Genomic DNA, 20201 nt, shown 5'->3' on the forward strand with positions numbered 1-20201 from the left:
ACTTGCCCATTATAAGCATTCATTTGTTAAAAAAGAAAGAAGAACAGTTAGAAAAATATAAATCTTCTTTAAGGAATGCTTACCTATGTCTAAAATCTTTATTTCTTGGTGGGAGCAAGTAAAAAAGAACAGAAAAACATTATTAGACAAACATTCAGAAAGGATGTTAAAAGATGAGAAGAAGGCAACATTTACATCTATCATTAGTGAAGTGGTGAATGATTCTCCCTTGTCCACTTATATTGACCACATACGTTAACTCATAAAATCTGCAGAATTATTACTTTGGGTAGATTAAACTCTCACATTTAGAAAAGCATAGTTAAAATATTTTAAGAGGATAAAATGTTTTCATTTCAGTTCTAAATACTTTAAAAATCTTTTGACTCAACTTTTGTTCCCAAAAGCATTCGCGAACTCAAACTTCCACGACGTTAGAAATTTATTTAATTTCTTTGTTTCTTTTTATTTCTTAATTTTTTTTTCTTTTAAAAAAACTTTAATTTGCCACAATAACTCATAACTCCAAAAGTCCAGGATGAAAAAAAAACATACCTTAGCTCCAGAACACTAGTTACATTTCCAGATGGGAATATCCGCCGAACGTAGTTGAAATCCCCCACGTACAGACTGCCATCTATCCCACAAGCTAAGGCAACCGGAGCCAGTAATTTATTACCATCAGCTTGACCATTACAGCTTGGACAGGAGATGCTGCGTCGTCTCCCGTTGCCCATAATGCTACTAACAACTGGGGGTTGCTGAGATATAAATTGATTTTCGCCATTCCCTTTGTAGAGGATTCCTGCCAGATAATAAAGAAAAAAACCAAACCAAAACCCAATAACATTCATAAAAACTCTGAATGTATACATATAAAATGACGCAAAAGTATTCTAAATATTCTTTTAGCTAGTTAGCGTAAGTTTAATGAATTTTTATTGTTTCACAACCATATTTTTCTCACTACAAAAAACAACTTTATTAAAACATCTATAGTTACATTTAGGTATACACATGCAAACATTAGATTATCTTGTCCACAAAATTTAGTAGAAACACTAAATATTGTAGCTCTTAAAACCCCAAAATATTTTCACTCACTATTTCTAAATGTTAATGATTTTTATAGTTATAATTCAAAATAAAAATTTTCATGCTGAAGGAAATGTAAAGCATATTAACGGAAGGAAGGTCTGTGTTTCTGCATCCTTACAGTTTTGAAATAGCCCAGAAAGGACTGAAATTCTAATGTGCCTTATAAAAAAAGAAAAAGAATGTATTTGCAAATTGTATTCCTAAAGTCCTAGTATAATTAATTATGAATATAATGTCAAATGTAATCTGAAGTGGATTACTGTTGCAAATTGTAAATATTAATTAAAGAGCCACTTCAAAAAGTTGTAGATTGCCTCAATTTTACATTATAAAAGATTCTTTACTCAGCTCACAACAGAAGTGTTCCTCTGGCAACAAAGTCTGCCTCAATACCATATCTGCAGTTATAGGCAGTTATTAAAAATGTCAAAACAAAAAAAAAATGTGGTGCCAGGCCAACCTGCCTCTAAAACTTAATTCTGCTTCAAGGCATGAAAGAAACAATAATTTTGTGAAGACAAAGCAATGTGCCAGCGGTATTTTTCTTCCTTACAGCCTATGTAGGAAATATAAGAGGAAAAATGGATGCTTTATGTTAAATCTTCAGTCTTGGGGGGAAAAAAAAAAGTATGTTAAAGTGTTGCCAAGACCCTCATTGTTCAAATCTCGTGATGAATCCATTATGGTGTCCCCTTCAAATGGTCAGCTATTATGGCTCTACTTGTAAGTCACCATATATCTTTCCGTGGTATAATCCATGTAAACCACACGTCACTTTGTACTGTACAGAGACCTGGGTTTTATTGATTGCATGCCCAGAGTTTCATGCAGTTTAGAGCTGAGGGATACAGTAATCTTTTGAGAACTTTAGAAGAAATTTAAGATGTATTTCTCTTTCCCTTCTCACTCTCAAAGTGCACGATTTGCACTGAAAGGTAGGAGAAAAAATACTTTGCTTTCCTCTTTAAATGTTTTAGGTGTCTTCACTGTTTCTCATGTTATAAAATGTGATTATAAATGTAAAACCAATATATATATGATAAAATTGGAAAAAATTAAAATGGTTTATGGAAACCTATTGGCAAGTAATCTAAATTAGTAATCTAAATCAAAAGAGGAAGAATGTATTTTTCATGACTAGTTAAAACCAGAATGCATTAACAGTACACAAAATCCCCTCTCCTATGATTACATCATTTATGACAATCATGGCACTATAATTTTACCTGAAATAGCTGAGTTCTACAATTTTCATCAGAGGAATTCTAGAAGTCAGCACAGTGCACTATTGCACCTGATTTATTCTGTCATTACCTTGAAAAATTGGTCCTTCACATTTCTCTTCTATTATCACAGACTAAAAGATGTACATTAGACTATTTACTGCAGTAGTTTGGATTTCTGTGCAAATACTGTCTGCACTCTCTTCTGAACAGATTTATGCATCTCATCCACCTTGTCATTACAACTCTCCACTTGGTTTATTCAATTAGACACACGACATTTTGAGAAGTCATTACTTGTCAAATGTACTCTTAAACATAATTTAAAGCCATCATCAATTTACCCAGTGAACAGAATCAATCTTACATATATATTTTTAATTATAGCTCTTCACATTTTTAGGTGGATTACTTTAAAATAATTTGCACAGGTTTTGTTTGTTTGTTTTTTGGTTGGTTTTTTTTTTTTTACATTTTATATTACATACAATGACACCTTTCCCCTTGATTTGGTTACCTTGTTTCCTTACCAGTCAGAAGCACTGCTTTAGGTGTTGACTACTGTGTTACACATAATAACTGTGTACTAGGGGGAGACCTTCACGGGACATCAAGTACTGCAGAAGTGACCATCTTCCTGATAATTACTCTGGATTCCTCTCTTGCATGAAAATCCAGTGCTAGCAACTACTACTTTAAGCTGCGTGACTGCTTACTTCACCTTTCCTACATGCTTCCAGACAAGTTTTTCCAAATTTCTTCCTGTTCAGCATTGACCTGAGGTTTCCTAAACATGGCTCCCTGCAAGCAGTTGCTGAGCAGCATGCTCAAAAAATATGCTTTGATGCCAAAGTTACTGTGCAACAGCAAATTGCAGCTGGAGAGAGGAGTGAGAATATGAGCAAGCAACAGCTCTGCAGACAGCAAGGTCTGCAGAAGGAGAGGGAGGAGCTGCTGCAGGTACCAGAGCCCATTCCCCTGCAGCCCATGGGAGAAGACCATAGTGAGGCAGCTGGGCCCCTGCAGAACATGGGGGTCCATGATGGAGCACATATCCACCTGGAGGGCCAATGCCAGAGCAAGGGGATGTCCAAAGGAGGCTGTGACCCTGTGGGAAACTCATGTTGGAAGTTCCTGGAAGGGCCTCTGGACACATGGAGAGTAGGAGCCTGTGCTGGAGCAGGTTTTCTGCCAGGACTCATGGCCCCACTGGAGCCATCTGCTCCTGAAATAGTGCACCCCATGGAGCATGTCCACACTGGAGCAGTTGTGAAGAACTGCAGCCCGTGGGAAGGACTCACATTGGAGAAGTTCACAGAGACTGTCTACTGTGGGAGGGAGCCCATGCTGGGGCAGGGAAGAGTGTGAGGAGTCCTTCCCCTGAGGAGGAAGGAGCGACAGAGACAGGGTGTGATGAACTGATCACAGCCCCCATGTCCCTGCACCACAGGCAGGGAGGAGGTGGAGAATTCAGGAGTAAAGTTAAGTCTGGAAAGAAGGGAAGATTGTGCAAGTTGCTTTTAAGATTGGTTTTCTTTGTCACTATACTACTGTGATTTGACTGATAATAAATTAAAATAATTTTCCCAAGTCAATTCTCTTTTTGCCCATGATGGTGAATGCTGAGAGATCTGTCCTTGTCCTTACCTCAACCCATGAGCATTTTCCGTTTTCTCTCTCCTGTCCAGCTGGGGAGTGACTGGGTAGCTTTGATGTCCAGCCAGAGTCAACCCACCACAGCATATCCAACACAGACTGTTTGATGAATTTATTCATGCATATGTATTTTTAGGATACAGAAGCATGACATTTGATGTAAATCATAGAAACAAAGACTACCCTGAGGTGGAAGGGACCCACAGGATTACTTAGTCCAACTTCTGGTCCTGCAAAGGACAACCCCAAGAATCACACTGTGTGCCTGAGAACATTGTCTTAACACTTCCTGCCAATTCTGACTGGCTTGGTGATGTGACCACTTCCCTGGGGAGCCAGGGCATTTACCATTTACAGAATGTTCTATAATTTCCTTTTTTAAAAAATAACAGAGCTAATAGCAAAAACTCTGAATGAGATACCTGAAGTGCAGGACAGCAGAACAGTAAAATGAACAAGAAGAAAATTAACTCCTCACCATTCTGAACATCCAATACATGATGTTTATCCAATGTCCAACCACCCATGTTGGAGGCATCCAGCTCATAACCCTGCAAAATGGCAGTCCGTTTTTCCCAGAGAGTTAGATCCAAGCAAGACTCATACTCGTAACCTACAGACACTGAAATAACAGCACATGTCCTCATTAAGTACAGGATCTCATTCTGAAGAAGAGTTTAAATAATATGATTTCTTTAAACTACATATATTCTTTTGCTTTCCTAGGACACATGAAAATTCCTATGGCTTCTTTTCCATGTTGAAAATATTAACCAGAATCTTACGTTATTAAAATATTTTTAGTTATTAAGAGTAAGTGAATTAAGACAAGTACAGAGGAAAGCCATTTTGTGATGTAAGTCAGACTGCTATTGTGCTTTACTTAAAGTACACAGAGTGTGCAGACTAAACACCATAATGTATTTTTAGGCTGAGAGATACTTCATGGGAAGGAATAGAAGTCAAAAACATCACTTTTCACGTGAATGAAAAATGGGTTTTTTTTCCTTCTGAAGGAAATTTTTTCTCATAATTCAAAGCTTAGATTAGTGTTTTTTAATATGTTTTAATATCCACTGATATAATTTTATTCTGCAAAACACTTTCTACTTAATGGATACAAGAATTTGAGCTGTGCTTCCCTATGTTCAAGACAACATTAGAAGTGCAAAAATCCTCTGTAACACATACCAACAGCTTCAGATAATCCGTAGACCCTCTGATTGTATGCATCAGTTTTATCCCATATGAAGGTGTATGCCAGATTTGGGGATGCAGGGAACCATTTTTGGAAAAGTCTTCCCACCACTGCCACCATAAGATGAACCTTCATTAAATTAAATGGAATAACAGATTGGGTCATAGTAATCTTCAGCACAGATTTATATCCTGCAGCCCTGGAGCTCAGGTATGATAACTTCAAATCAGTTCCTGGTATTGTCGTTTCTTCATGAAGAACCTATACATTGTTAAGAGAAAAAACAGTATTTAAATTATTTGGAAATTGAACAAAACAATGCAGCTATCACAAGAGGCTGCCTAACATATTTCATGACAATCCATTAAGAAATGTCATCTATATTTGGTCTTCATGGTTAAAAAAAACCCATAGATAAATAATAAAAACGTGAAATAAAATTTCATAGTTTTTCTAAAAGGTTAAGTCTAAGTTCTTCATTATACTGAAGCTGTTTAGTTGGTACTTTTTGCTCAAGTGTTCCAAAATTGTCTCCTTTATTTTTATGGGGGGCAAAGGAACCATGAGAAAATATTCCCAACTGATTTTTCCTGAAGAGGTAAAAAAGGATCTTTCACCTAAGTGAAAATTGCCCCTTATTATGCTGCCACCCATGTCCCAACTAATAAAGGCATGAGTAATAAAGGCAGCAGAGCCTCTAAAGAGAGCAAAGCTTGAGATTTGGGGTGAAATGCCTAATTTCTCCTGTAGGAGCAAGAAGAACTTCCAGGTATTTTATTATTTGTATTACCAGTGGATTATAAATGCTTTAAACTAGAGCATTCTTCCATTTATTTTGAAGACAGATAAGTAGGATGCCTCAGGGAAAGTTTTCCCATATTTTCTGATCAATATTCACTACTCAGATATCAGCTTATCACTTTCACATTTCAGAGAGATGGAATGAGTCAATTTCATTTTTAAAAGGTTCCTCCCCTCCTCTACCTTGTCATTTCCTCTGAGCTGAGAAGCTTTTGTGGGTGATGGATGGATGCAAAATGTTTCTGTGTAATGTGGATAAAGGCAGCCTATATTGTTCTGTGCCTCAGTCAGAACTTAAACACAGCAGCCAGCACTTGGAGTGAACAGCTACCAGGTATACTGGTTTATTGAAACAAACAAAAGAAGAAGAAAAATGTATCTAGACACATTTATAAAGGCAATGTTTCTTTGGTGGAGAGAACAAAGGTTGCAAAGAATGCTGAAGCACAAGCCCAGAACCTTAGCGGTGTTACAGGAACACTCTTAGGAAGTAAATTAAGAAAGGTTTACTTTACTTTTCTATCTCCTGGTCCTGAAGTCTGAAGACTAAACATCATTTAGTACTAGTGGAAAGCAGAATTCAGGAAGAGCTCTGTCACAAATACTAGGCTTAAGACCTTAGTAGGATCAAAACCTGGCTAGCTAAACAACTACTGGCTAACTACTAAACAAGTGCTGTTAGCAATCTATGCAAGAGAAATACTTGGACACTGCTTCTAAAAAATTGACTGTGTTAGATAGGGTAAAGTAATGTGGTTGATTCTCAAGGAGGGCAACACTTGCTACACCATTCTCTGCAACAGCATTTTTGTTGGATCTACAGAAAGATTTATACAGTATTAATTATATCTACTTCCTTCCCAATAACAGTCACAAAAATTCAGAAATACTATTTTTACTCATTGTCTGGCATAATGATTTACGTCTGATACATGTTGACAGACATAAAGCTGTTGTTTTCCACTGAGACTATAATAGAGCTGTGGGAAATAATGTAGGAATTGGAAAATATAAGACAAATGAAATTATGATTTTTAAATTCTTAATTATTATTCTTTGAATATTTCTTTGTTCCCCACTAAGAACCTGGCTGAAAAGGAATAAGAAGTAGTCACCTTGAAGGAGGTGAGCACGGCCTCATTTTCCTTTGTAAATCCTAGTCTGCTTTCCCTCAGCTCAATATACAGACAGTGTCTAATCCAGAGAACAGGCAAATCTTTTCTACATGAACAAAAACACCTCTCTCTAGAGAGGTAAGTGATTGTGAACACATTCCTTTTCTGAGACTTTGAAGGAAAAAGCACAAACCACCCAGGAACAAAAGACAAATTCCTCCTCAAGACATCAGCAGGACTCTCATATACTGCACATTAAAACTAGTCTAACAGATGGAGGTCTCTGTAAGCAAGAAGAGAAAAAGAAATAATATGCTTGTAATAGGACACAATTTAATGGACTTCAGTGGTCTCCTGTTACGACCATTGCTTCTTTTACAACTGCAACTGTGGAAGAGTAGTGTTAAACACATAGGTGGTCTTCCAGTACTCTTGGCTGAGATAAGAGGCAATAAAGAGGACACCTTGAAGTTTCAATTTTCAAGAAATTCCACTGTGTATTTGGATTACTATCAAATTAGAAACTAGGACACTCATGCGGTTCTCAGCGAGGTTTGAAACAAAACCCAAACCCCTATTATTAGTTTCTGCAGAAGCCTCAAATGCCTGCTGGAAATCTGACTTACAACTTCCTTTTTTCCATAAAATATTCCCTGTAGTAACTTATTTTCTTGAGAACTTTAGAAATGCATAGGTAAGGTTACGCAACTCAATCTCTCTCCCAGTCAAGCACTACAAAGAGAATTAAACAGTTTAATGTTCATCCAAAAAGGTAAATCATCAGGCACAGCAGAAGGCTCCTATGGGAGCCATGACAACACATCAATTGTAAAGCAATCAGGAAAGTCACAGGGAATAAAAGTCACATCAGGAATCACCAACACAACCAAGCTGTCTGTACTTCACCTTTTCCAGACTAAGTATCAAACTACCTTCAGAAAGGCTGATACCCTAAGGGGACTGAGTTATTGCCCAACCACCAAGTTCTAATGGCTGACATTTTACTTATGGATGATCAAGCTTCTCTTAAGGGCAGCTATGAAATATTTGACTTGGGGGACTGAGATAAGGGTCACCTCAATTTTCACAGAGTTTGTTGTCCTGAGAGTTTGAGCTGGTGTCTGAGTCACATAAATTGTGCAAGGCTCCTCGTCTCTTATGGCCATCAGGACTAAAGCTGTCCAGGCTCTAGAATGCTTTCCTGCTCCAAAATATGATATGACTCAACTGACATGCTCTGATGGTATTCAAAACACTGAATAAGTAATTCAGTTAGGGGGAGAAATGCCTGCTGTGTTGCTGTGATTTTTTTTTTTTTTTTTTGGCAAATTGAACAAATTCAATAGAGGATTTGAGGACAAATTTCACAAATGAGTGCAAACTTTAGTCCTAGTGTCAGAAAAAGGTTGTTTGCTCAGTAACAGCTGAGCTGCTGCATTAAAATGTAACATGATCTAGGTTTGAGGGGGTAAAGATGGCATTTTTAGATACTGGCAACTGCTGCTATTACATAAAGGCTGAGATTAAGGAGTACCAAAATTATACTTCAAGTAGAAGCTGAAACTGCTCATTTCAAGACAGAAAAATGTTTTCCTTAAAAAAACAAGCCTTCCCTTACAATTGAGGCTCTTAAATTAGCATTTAAATCAAGGAGAAATATAAAGGGTAAAAATACTTGGTTTTTCTAGACTTAAAATGTGGTTTAGGCACCACAGAGAAGAGGGGTAGGAAAAAGCCACATACATGCAGAAATATAAAAATGTGTCCGTAACAGAATACAGAAAAAGGTATGCATAAAGTCTCAAAGAGAAAGCAAAAGAGAAAAAAACCACAAAATGTGCTGGAAAAGGAGATATACAAATGGAGATATTCAGTTCTACAAATAATCTCCATTTTTTTCTCAGCATGAACTTTATATTTTGATGATTTTAGGTAGGTGAAGTTAGCATCCATTGAATATTAAGATTTTTGGATATCCTATTATGTTGTTAGTTTAAATGTTGAAGCAGGTTAATTTCTTTGCTGAAAATCTAGCCATCCTGAAATTACCAATAATTATTTTTATTAAGTCATTGCAGTTCATATTTTATCCTGAATTCCTCTGGGTAGATAAATTTTGCCAGCTTCTGCCGTATACTGCCTGTAGTGAGAGAGAATCTGAGGAGAAGAACCTTGAATGCATCATTTGAAAGAAACATCCAGTTTTCATTCTCTCATACATTTGAAGAGATGGAATCAAGAAGCTCCGGACCTGCAGAAGGCATCTTGCAAGCACATGTAACAGTTGATGACGTTTACGAGAAGGAAACCCTCAAATACTCAGTTTCAGAAGTGCTCACTGTGACTCACATGGGTTTCTTCCAGACCACATGGCAATATATGGAAAACAGATATCTTAGGAAATTATTAGGAAAAAGAGAGTAACAGTATTACCTAACACATAAAAGCAGCTCCAACTTAACCTGAACTCCCTCATCTGCATGGAGTTTATTGCCTCGTTCCACACCGATTAATCTCAGCTACTTAAGTCTAGGCAAAGCATGGTAACTTGCAATTAATAGTAGATAAAATCATGCCTAAGCAGTCCAAATTTAGTTAACACATTATTATCAACCCTCTTGAGTAATGATCTGTTTGGTCTGTGATCACCTCTTTACCCACTGTGTTTGTTCTTTCCCCTTGCTTGCCCTTTTTTTTTTAAGTTTTCTTCCATGCTGCTCCTTTGGCACAGACTTTAATTCCCCCTCTGATCAATCTGGGATTCATAAGCCACTAAGTACACTCTTGGAAACATTATCTCCAAAGGATGATGAAGCACTTCAAGGGATGATGATTACAGCAGCACATCTTTTTCTCCTGCAGTACGTGATAGTGAGTGCTGTCACAGCACACGAACAGGGTGGCTAACACTGCAAGAGCACAGGGAATTACTTATTTCTCTCTGCTTTCCTCCAGTCTCACAGACTTTAAACTGGCATTGCCTCTTTTTATATGAAAAGATCAGCAGCAGTTCCTCTGGAGCTGAACATACAGTTTTGAATAGAATCAGGTTCTGCCCATCTTTTATGAGAGGGCTAATTTTTTTGGGGTGGCAGATTGTTGAGCATTATGCATTTCTGAGGGGAACCTGATCCAAAGGGGTACATGCCAGTCACAGCTGCGCAGCTCCCACTTGCTGAAGCAGAGAATTATGTGTGGCAAATGTATGTGTGGGATAAGCAAAGAATATAGATGAAAATACTGCTTAATGTTTTTTACATAGTACTGAACTGGATTTTTGCATACATAACAAGAGTACCATTTTCCCTCATAATAAACCACCCAGCAGCACCAACTGCCTAGCATCCACTGAGAATATTCTTCCTTCCAGCTGATTTCCTAGGGAGACAACTTGACCCAACAGTTCTGCGTATCAGACCTCCCACCTCACAAATTTTGAACCTGGTAGACAATTTCAACCGCATTTTTAAGTAACAGTAGAAATCTCTAAAGATAATTCAGTTCCTTTATGTTTGTAAAAAAAAAGGGTTCCGGTAGGGAATAGTCAATTTGAGACTCCTGTGAGAAAGAAGAAAAGGCTGAATGCAGTCTGTGGGGAAGGACTGGATGTGACAGACAGACAGAATTATGGCAGTGGGTAGGAATTAGTAGGAATCCAGACCTCATTAGTCCCACTGCTCATGAAGTAACTTGTTTACCTAGACACTACAAGTGTTATTTTTTTAAATCTGTGTTTTTTGACAATCTTCTATCATAACTTTTTCTTGATTTATATCTAGCTAACCCATTTTCCATAATTTCAGGAACTGCATCTATCATCTGTTGCCAAAACAAGCAAATCAGAGCTGTTTTTCAGTGGACTCTGTTTTGCAAATACTTTCATTTAATTGACTTGCAGCTATCAAAGGCACAGAAATGATAGTGAGGATAAAAGCAACAATTTCCTAGCACAGTCTAGATTTGTATGACTGTTTAGTTGTAATTTTCTGACATCTTTCCTTTAAACCTGCTCTTACCATGAATTGCTTAATGATTTAGCTGTTTTCTTAAGAGCTCTGCATGAAAACATTTGAATAAATTTTCTGTGTTTCTCTTGAAGAGGCAAGGACATTTCTTAATGAATGTGAAAAAGAATGCTCTATGTAATTATGAAATTGTGGAAGTAGGGGCAAGAAAAAGAGAGAGAGAAAGAGGGAGGCAGAAGGAGGACTCTTTCACTAGGAAAAGTTTGAAAAACACTGAGACATATATTACTTCTTAATATGCAACTGAAATGCTTTAAGAACCAAGAGCCTATTCATTGTATTAGTGATTATTATTTGAGATGGAGGAATTTAATACACCTATCTTGAAAAATTAATAAAAAAAACCATTTCATCTGTAGTTTTTCCCACTTAAATCAAAGTTTGGATGTTAAGTCTTACTTTCAGTATTACAAGTTCGGAAAAAGTTGATTAGACCACAAGCTCACTGGCTTGTCCTCAGTGTTGAAGAGAGTTCTTTTATTTATAAAAATCTGTGTGTAATGCTATTTACTAGGACTAAACAGATAATTCAAACTGTGTGTCTCTTTAGGACACAGTGGAAAAATACCTTTTGTTTTCAGTCTCTGAGGTGACTTCTAACAAGAGGGTAATCCTAAAAGGTCATTACTAGAGTGTGTCCTGTTTGTGGGCCAGTGCTTGAACACTAAACACATTCTGTAAATTAAGCGACGCAAACACAGCTTTCTTGCTTTTCTTCTTCCAATGAAATTTTAAAAATCATCTCACAGAATAAATAAATTGGTCTGAAAATAATCACATGTTGCAAATTTCTGGCACTTACTCAGAATGATATTTTTGAACAGCAGTGCACTGTTTTCCTTTTGGTTGCTGACCACTAGCCTGAGATAAAATTTGTGTTTATTTGAAATACACCTTACCTGTGTCTCTGGGATGATAGGACTATCTTCAGGAGAAATTCTAAAGAAAGTGGATAAAGGTGATGACACGATAACAGGGTTTGGCCTTACAAATCCGCTTAGATCACAACTGGGAATGTCATTCTCTTCCTTCTTCATGACAAGGGTATCCATGACATAAAAGACATTCCAGGGAATCCATACTGTGTGATACTGTGTCAGGAATGGTGATCGCTCAAACACCAGTGTCAGAGAGGCACCGCCATTTGCTACCAAGTCAAACCTAGGAAAAAACCCCAAGAGGGCTAGCTAGTCAGCAAATTCCCAAAGCCACCCACAGCCTCTATTTTACTGATTGATTCTTCATTCCATTGTACTGCTCTGAATGCAGAATAGCTCTATTGGGAACAATGGAGAAATCAATTAAATTACATTATACTGCACAGAGAGAAGAGAATTTGGGATGCTGTGTTTAAATTAAGCAAGTCCTTCTACTTCTAAAGTATATAATAATCAGTATGTTTTACATTTTAAAAATGTACAAAGTACAACTTTAGTCAATCAGTCTGCTAATGTCTTTTTTTCCTGTTATTTTATTATCTCAGTTTTACAAGCAGCTCTTCAGTAACATCTTTGCTGTCTTTATGACTTATAAGCACTTCAAAAGGAACTTACATTCCATCCTGGCGAGTGATTGTATATCCATAGTCTGGATAGTGTAGGAAGGAAACATTGACTCCAATGAGTGGTGTTCCATCAGCAGTTAATACTTGGCCTCTTATGACAGATGCAAGACTGTGAAAAAGATGCAGGATCAAATTACCAGTTAGGGGGTTTTTGTTCTTTTTGCATGAATAAAAGCTAGTGAGTGAACACACACACATCCACCCATACCCAGCTACCCACCCTTCTCCACATGCTATCAACATTCATTTAAAAAACATTCCTCAGACTCTAACCCTTTTACAAGATCACATAATTTACACTGTATAAACAAATGTCTTAGAATCCACAGATAATAATTTTGTTTCAGTATGTTGATTTTACTTGGGTTTATTTTGTCTGTACTGAGTTACTTAGATCAGAAATTAACTGAAGAATTTTAAGAACTTATAAACTCTATAGGTTCTCATTCTAAGTCATATTTCTGGCAGACTCTTAAAGAAAAATGTACTTTTCAATTAGTATCAAAGCAATCTGTAAAGCTGCAGGGACTATGAAGTACAAAATTTAAAAGAGCAATAAGGAACATTGGTGCAACAACTTTTAATCAACTGCTGTGCCCAAACACATTAATGCTGTTAAATTACTGCAAACGCAGTAGTTCTAGTGTAAATCATCTTCTTTCACTCAGTGAGATCCCAGACACCTGCTTCCTGTTACTGGCTTATTTTCAGGTCATTACTGCTTCATAGAGCACCAGTCAAATAGTTTATGCAATTATACTGTCATGCACTTAACAGTTCTATTACATTAATTCATAATTTATATTATTTAGTGAGCTCAGTTTAAAAAGTGCAGCTTTGCTTTTCCTTCTGAAGTGTTTTCATTGCTTTGATATATTTCCAACTGTGCTAGCCCAAATCAACTGGTTAAATAAAGATTTATTTAATCATTAATGAAGTGCCCTGTTAGAATACAGATACTAAGCATGGCAAGTACCTTCTGGAACCTAGTGGCACTGGTAAATTGAATTTTGCAGGAAATGAGACAAAACAAGCAATTCGATATATTAAGAGAAAAGGTCTTTTCTCAAAATCCACACCAGAAATTCACGGTCATAGCAGATCTTCTCCTCACATGAACCTCACACTCTCCAGTTTCTTTTGTGTTCATGAGTACAAGATAAGTCATGCTCACCTCTTATTAAAAGGGCTTTCCCCAGGTATGACATGGGTGCTGTCTGTTCCGATGAGGAAACTGATCCGGTCATAAAACGCTTTGGCAGCTTGCTGAGATGGCGACTGCTGGCTTTGGCTGATGATATCTTGGGGATCAGGCAGTCCACGACAGTACGGCTGGTTTTGGCAAGAACTCTGCAAACAGCAGTCAGGATCCATACAGTCAACTAGCCCATCTGTTGGCAGAAAGTCACACAAATGAACAAACTCTTCCTCCTGCCCCTGTGCATTGGAATGAGCCAGCCAGCAAGGAGATGAAAAAGTTATGTAGTATGAAAGAACACTCATAATTAAGATTTTGATGAATTCATTTTCAATTAAAGAAAGAGAGTTTGTTTCCTCTGAGTTCTTAAACTCCCATGGAAATCCATGCAAGCTGAATATACTCAGTATCATGTAAAAATGAACCTATTTATTCAATACTTTCCTAAAAACATTTTGAACAAACTAGAAAATGAAGGCACTGAGGCTCTACATACACTGTTAACTTACAAATATTAAACATTTTAGGCAGGCCTAATTAGCTTTTATGTGAGGTTATTTGACTTGCTAGAGAAAAGAAACAAGTAACTCCCATTCTGCTGTTTTCCTCAAGTTTTTTTAGCAATATCTATGCTGTAAGTACCTTTAAATATTTCACATGTATCAAGGTGGATTGCTTTATACCTTAGCAGAAAGATTTTGTTGCTAAAGGCAAGGCAATTTCCACAAGTTTTTTACATGAAAATGTATGAGAGAACAAAATCTGTATTTAACATTTAGATTTTATTCTGAATAAACTGATGGGAAATGCTGGCCAGTATAAACAAGATTTAAACACATGGGTGCTTTTATGCTTATGTGCTGAAATATTCCCATATGTGGAACATTAGATCTGCCACATCACTGGAAATCTAATTTGATGAAAGATTAAAATCAAGATCAAGTTGATAACTACTAATTTGCTGTAAGTAAAGTCATAAGGAAAATGAGCCTGGAAATGTCAGCTACAGAAAATTTCTAGATTAATGTAATCTGGTATCACAGAGCTGATAATTGTTTCCCCAAAAGAACAGCAAGACTGAAATAGCTCAAACATTTTATTATTCCATTTAGATTAGAGAGGGAGCTTGCTTCACTGAACTGAAAACTACACCAATGCAGCATTCAGAGGAAACCCATAACTGCTTGTCTCACAAAAGAATCTGCCTTTAGAGTAAAACTTCTTTCTGAAGGGAAAAATATCATCCATTATTGTTCAATCATATGTTAAAAGAATGTAAGTAAACAGAGATCTTCTAAAGGTATTCTTCTAAGTATTGCTGCGCTACATGGATCAGTTAGAGGACTGGCAAAATAGTAAAGGAGTGGGATTTCTGTTCTTTCTCACATCTAAAATTCTTATTTAACTTGTCTGACTTTGAAATCAGTTCAGGGAAAATAAAAGGGCTAAAAAAAGCATCATTGAGTATATCAGAGTTTAAACTTTTTTAAGAGACAAAAGAACCCATTGATTTTTCCTGGGATGAGGATATGCCAGAGGGTCACATTGCCATTCAGATAGACACTGACAGGCTGGAAAAATGGGCTGACAGGAACCATGTGAAGTTTCTACAATAGGAAGTGCGAAAGTGCAAAAATCTGGGGAGGGACAACCTCCTGCACAGTAACATAGCTTTGTGGAGAAGACCTTGGGAGTCCTGATGGACACAAAATTAACGTGAGCCAGCAACACGCCCTTGAAGCAAAGAAGGTGCCAACACCTTTCTGAGATGTGCTAGGAGTGCACAGCTCTGTGTGCAGGCTGGGCTTTCTGGTAGAAGAGACATGGACATCCCAGAGGAAGCTCAGTGAAGGGCCAATGAAGACTGTTAAGGGCTTGACACATCTCTCCTACATGGAAAGGCTTGAGAGAGTTGAGCCTGGAGAAGAGAAAGCTCAGGGGGGATCTCATCATTATGTACAGATACCTGATGGGAGGGTGTAAAAAAGTCACCTTCCAGTGGTGCCCAGCAAGAGGAACGAGGAAATGGCCACAGACTGAAACACAGGAAATTTGGTCTAAAGGGCAGAAAAACTTTTTTTTTTTTTTACTGTGAAAGTAGCTGGATGCTGCAACAAGTTGCTCAGGGAAGTTGTGAAGTCTTCATCCTTGGATTCAAAACCCAACTGGGTACATACCTGAGCAACCTGCTCTAGTTAATCTGGCTTTGAGTAGGGGGTGGGACTGGATGGTTTCCAGAAGCCTTTCTAGTCTCTGACTAGATTTTCTAGTCTCATTCTTGTAAAATATGAAACCCTTTCTTAGCTGAAGTACTTGTTGGTTTTTACTCCAGAAGTCTGGATTAGTGTCAAAGCTGGGGGTACTGATGGTTAAGAGAGTATTTTTTGGGTATTATTTACTTGAATGGTCCCCCATGCAATATCTGGTGCAGTTGCCAAAGAAATGCTCGAATTTCTCCATTCATCTTTGTTAGTTTATAAAAAGCAAATGTACATCTGGCATATAGTCTGCAGGTCATAAAACTGCATGAAATTGACACCTTCTGAACTAATCAGCTGGAAATGCATTTTTACAAGCCTCTCCACTAACATCAATCAGAGAAAGAATCTCATTTTCACCAGCCAAGATACAGGGATATGCTGTTTGTTATTTTCCTGTGGAGTTTATCAGCAACTTGCCCAGGCGAGTGACGGATGGTTATGAATCTGGCTCCTTATAACTTGAGAAAACATTTTTCATTCTCCCTCTGTACTTATGCAGCTAGAGCTATCTAGTACCACTGAGTCAAGTACTCTATTGCACTGTGTGAAGCAGAGTAAAATTTTCTTTCAGAAATGGCTCTGTAAAATTATTGGTGAATTTTGTTTAGCCTGAAAAATATGAGACTTAGGTTCAACAGTGCCTTGTCAGTTATATCACTCAAATGTGACAGTGAAATTATAAAGAAAATAGAAACTCCTACAGGCAGCTGGGCAGCCATTATCAGTCTCAGAAGGCTATTTATATTTTCTTGTTCTAGATGTAAGTGGTTCTATATACAAAAGATGTTATAACCACTTTATTGTTTTCTTCCTCAAAAGCTAAAGTCTAGCTGTAAAAATCTTGACTAATGTTACTTTTCCCTTTGTTACAAAATACAATGAATTGCATTGGAGCATGGACTGTTGATGAAATTGCTTATTTGGAGAGATTCATAAAACCATCAAAACTCTGCTCCTGTGAGACCCCACCTGCAGTTCTGTGTCCCGCTCTGGGGCCCCCAGTGCAAGAAGGACACAGACCTGTTAAGGTGAGTGCAGAGGAGGCCTGGAAGATGACTGGGGGCTGGAGCACCTTTCCTATGATAATAGGCTGAGCAACTTGGGGTTGTTCAGCCTGAAGAAGAGAAAGATCCAAGGACACCTTGTACACCCTCCAAGTACCAGAAGAGGGCCTGCAACACCTGGAGAGGGATTTTGGACAAGGGCAGATGGTGATGGGACAAGGATGAATGGCTTTACACTGAAAGAGGGCTGGTTTAAATTAGATATAAGGAAGAAATTATTTACTGTGAGGGAGGTGAGGCACTGGAACAGGTTGCCCAGACAAGCTGTGAATTCGCCATCCTTGGGAGTATTTAACACCAGGTTGGATGGTGTCTTGAGCAAACTGGTGTAGTGGAAAGCGTCCCTGTTCATGGTAGGGGAATTGGAACTAGATGATCTTTAAGGTCACTTTCAACCCAACACAAGCTTTCACCTCTCCAGTCTCTCTTTATGTGATTAAATAAGAGGAGTCAAGACAGAGGATCCTTGCAATGCATGTCTTAAAAATAAGATGTATCAGTAGGACTGTTTGCTTTTGAATGAAAAAAACTACTGGAAGGAAGAAAAATGGAGGGACAAAGTAAGTCCTGGGCAAAAGATCTGCCAATGTCAAGGGGAGATGGTACCCAAGGACCTACATAAATCCCAGCCTTGGTAAATAAGTTGATTATATATTTAGGAAACAAAAATCTCCATAAAGTGAAATTCAGTGCCTACACAGGAAGAATATAGTTTTGCAACTATGATGCTCGCCATTCCACCAGGGCAATTTTGGTGACTGGCAAACTAAGGCCAGAGACAGGAAAGGAAAGCAAACTGTATAAACAAATCTCAGTTATCCTTACATACCTCAATTTTACAAAAGGTTATAATGAATGCTTCATTCATCAAAATGACTGCTTGTAGGAACAGCTGGTCAGAAAAGCCAGAAAAACACAAACAGCCCTTGATTTATTCCTAAACAGTGTGCAAGGGCCTTGCTCAATGTTACTATTACAGTAATTCTACAAGCATACCTGTAGTATACTGAAATTCAGCTTTACTGTTGAGTGAAGAAGCCTAAAATATGAAAATGTGGGGCTCCAAATGAGTTCTCACTCTAGAAAGAAATATTGGAGCCACTGTGGATAAGTCCCATGATATATGAACTCAGCATTCACCAGCTACCATAGATGCAATCAAAAAAGCTGAAGAATAATGGGAAGTGTCAGAACACAAGCCAGAGAACATAAGCATGCCACTGTATCACTCCTAGTTCAAGTAGATACTTCCTGAGATTTCCTTAGCTTGGATTATCTTTGCACTTAGCAACTCTTCTGATATTCAAAACATTCTGTGGCAGTAATTCCTCACTTTAATTAGCAGCCTGTTAGCATACGAAAGAAAATGTAAGTTCACATCTACCCTATTATAATGTTTTGCTAAGCAACTGCTATTAGCCACTATAATAGAAGAGGTTTAAGCAATCTTTAGGCTGAATTTGTACTATCCTGTGAGGTTTGCCAGGAACAGGCTGTCCTAGACTATGTAAGCAATTAAAAAAATACAGTAAGACTATGTATATTTTGCTTTATTACAGTATTTGTTTTCATTTCAGCAAAGAAAGAATATTAATGATCCCTTAAATTTTACTTGTGGAAACCTGTAACTATGCTAAATAATTGGATAGGACCTAAGACCCATCTAAACCAAAGAGTAAACAGCAACTCTGCCTGTTTCTTATTCTTCCTACAGCGATAACAAAGCATGGCCCACTTTGTTCAAGTCTAATAGTGGCACCTCTTTTCCCCAAGAAGTCAGGCTTATTCCACACACAGACAGCTCTAACTTCCCTCTCCTCACAATTTCATTAGGAGTTTAATTCAGACTAAGATCTGCTTGATGCACACACTTTCCTTGTGGGCTGCTAAAATGTAAAGAAAAATCCAGTCAAGCACAGGGGAAAATAAAGAGTCAGTCTTAACAAGAATGGAAATTATTTCCAAGACTCTGAAAAATCTGTATTAAAAGGAAGGTAAGTATTACACATCATATGTCAATAGTACCTAGAAGAGGAAATACTAAGGTATGCTTTGATGCCATTATGATTTCCTATGGAGAATATTGCCATTGAGATCCTTAGGATGCTCATGTTCACAGAATTTGAATAATCAGTCCCAGAAAGAGCTAAGAATCAAAGGAACAGCTGACACTTTTTTAACAAACTGTGCTCATACTAATATATAAAATATATTCTACCCAGTGTAACCACAGCCTATCGAACAGGCAACAACTAAGATAACTTTAATTATATAACCACTGAGACTAGTGAGATGTAGATCACACTACCCACAGTCATACTATAAATTCATCACAAGTGCTCAGATAACGTAATCTCCCATGACAAACAAATACAGCAGAAGAATACTTGTGCCAGAAGAATGCTTGTACACCCTGTAGCTGTCTGAAATTTTAATGGCTTGTGTGGAGATTAGTGCGTTGATAGAAGGAAAGGGAAGTAATACTTCTTCTCTTTTCAGGTAGTTTACAAAGGAGACTTTCTTTCCCTAGTTTTGTTAGGTATGATTCAATTTTTAATTTATTTGTTAAAATCTGTTAAATTTTAACCCTTCTCCTCAGCCACAATGACTGAAGTGAATATGCATTGTACTGAAGCATATAAATTAAAAAAAGAAATGCCACTGACAAACAGCATTATACAGACCAATCACAGCAAAACAAGTGCTTGGCCAACCCCTTCCTCATGCATAGTTCTACAATGATGTCCATAAAGGCAATATGAAAAAAGGAAATGAGAGAAAAAAAATCAACAAAATATCAGCATTGGCTATTTTTCCCCAAAATCATTCTTTCTTCTTAAAATCACCCTGTTAGATTGTTCTGCTCCAATTCCTTGTTCCTTTTCCCCACAAGAAGCTATTATTGTTTTCAGTCTGAAGGAGAAACTTCTTTTATCTTTTTCCATTTACATGCAGTCCTGTTTACCTTCTTCTTCCTCCTACCACTCCATTACCTGGT

General features: G+C 37.5%; 1 protein-coding gene across 21 annotated transcripts in view; it reads right to left on the reverse strand.

Annotated features, from left to right (window-relative positions):
* TENM3 (teneurin transmembrane protein 3) overlaps positions 1-20201 on the reverse strand; it is a 594796-nt gene that overhangs the window by 42860 nt on the left and 531735 nt on the right. For 18 of the 21 annotated variants that reach the window (XM_088056014.1, XM_088056017.1, XM_088056013.1 and 15 more), the window contains 7 exons: positions 13855-14071; positions 12670-12789; positions 12016-12277; positions 5169-5436; positions 4456-4599; positions 556-805; positions 84-104 (listed from right to left, as the gene is read on the reverse strand). In XM_088056014.1, coding sequence (XP_087912140.1) covers positions 84-104; positions 556-805; positions 4456-4599; positions 5169-5436; positions 12016-12277; positions 12670-12789; positions 13855-14071 — 1282 coding nt within the window. The remainder of the gene's footprint in view (positions 1-83; positions 105-555; positions 806-4455; positions 4600-5168; positions 5437-12015; positions 12278-12669; positions 12790-13854; positions 14072-20201) is intronic. The other 3 variants (XM_088056027.1, XM_088056022.1, XM_088056020.1) reach the window with 1 other exon arrangement.

Source organism: Pseudopodoces humilis, chromosome 6, assembly GCF_049639895.1.
Source record: "Pseudopodoces humilis isolate 2021_Gansu_Grassland_sample_001 chromosome 6, ASM4963989v1, whole genome shotgun sequence".
Lineage (NCBI taxonomy): Eukaryota > Metazoa > Chordata > Aves > Passeriformes > Paridae > Pseudopodoces > Pseudopodoces humilis.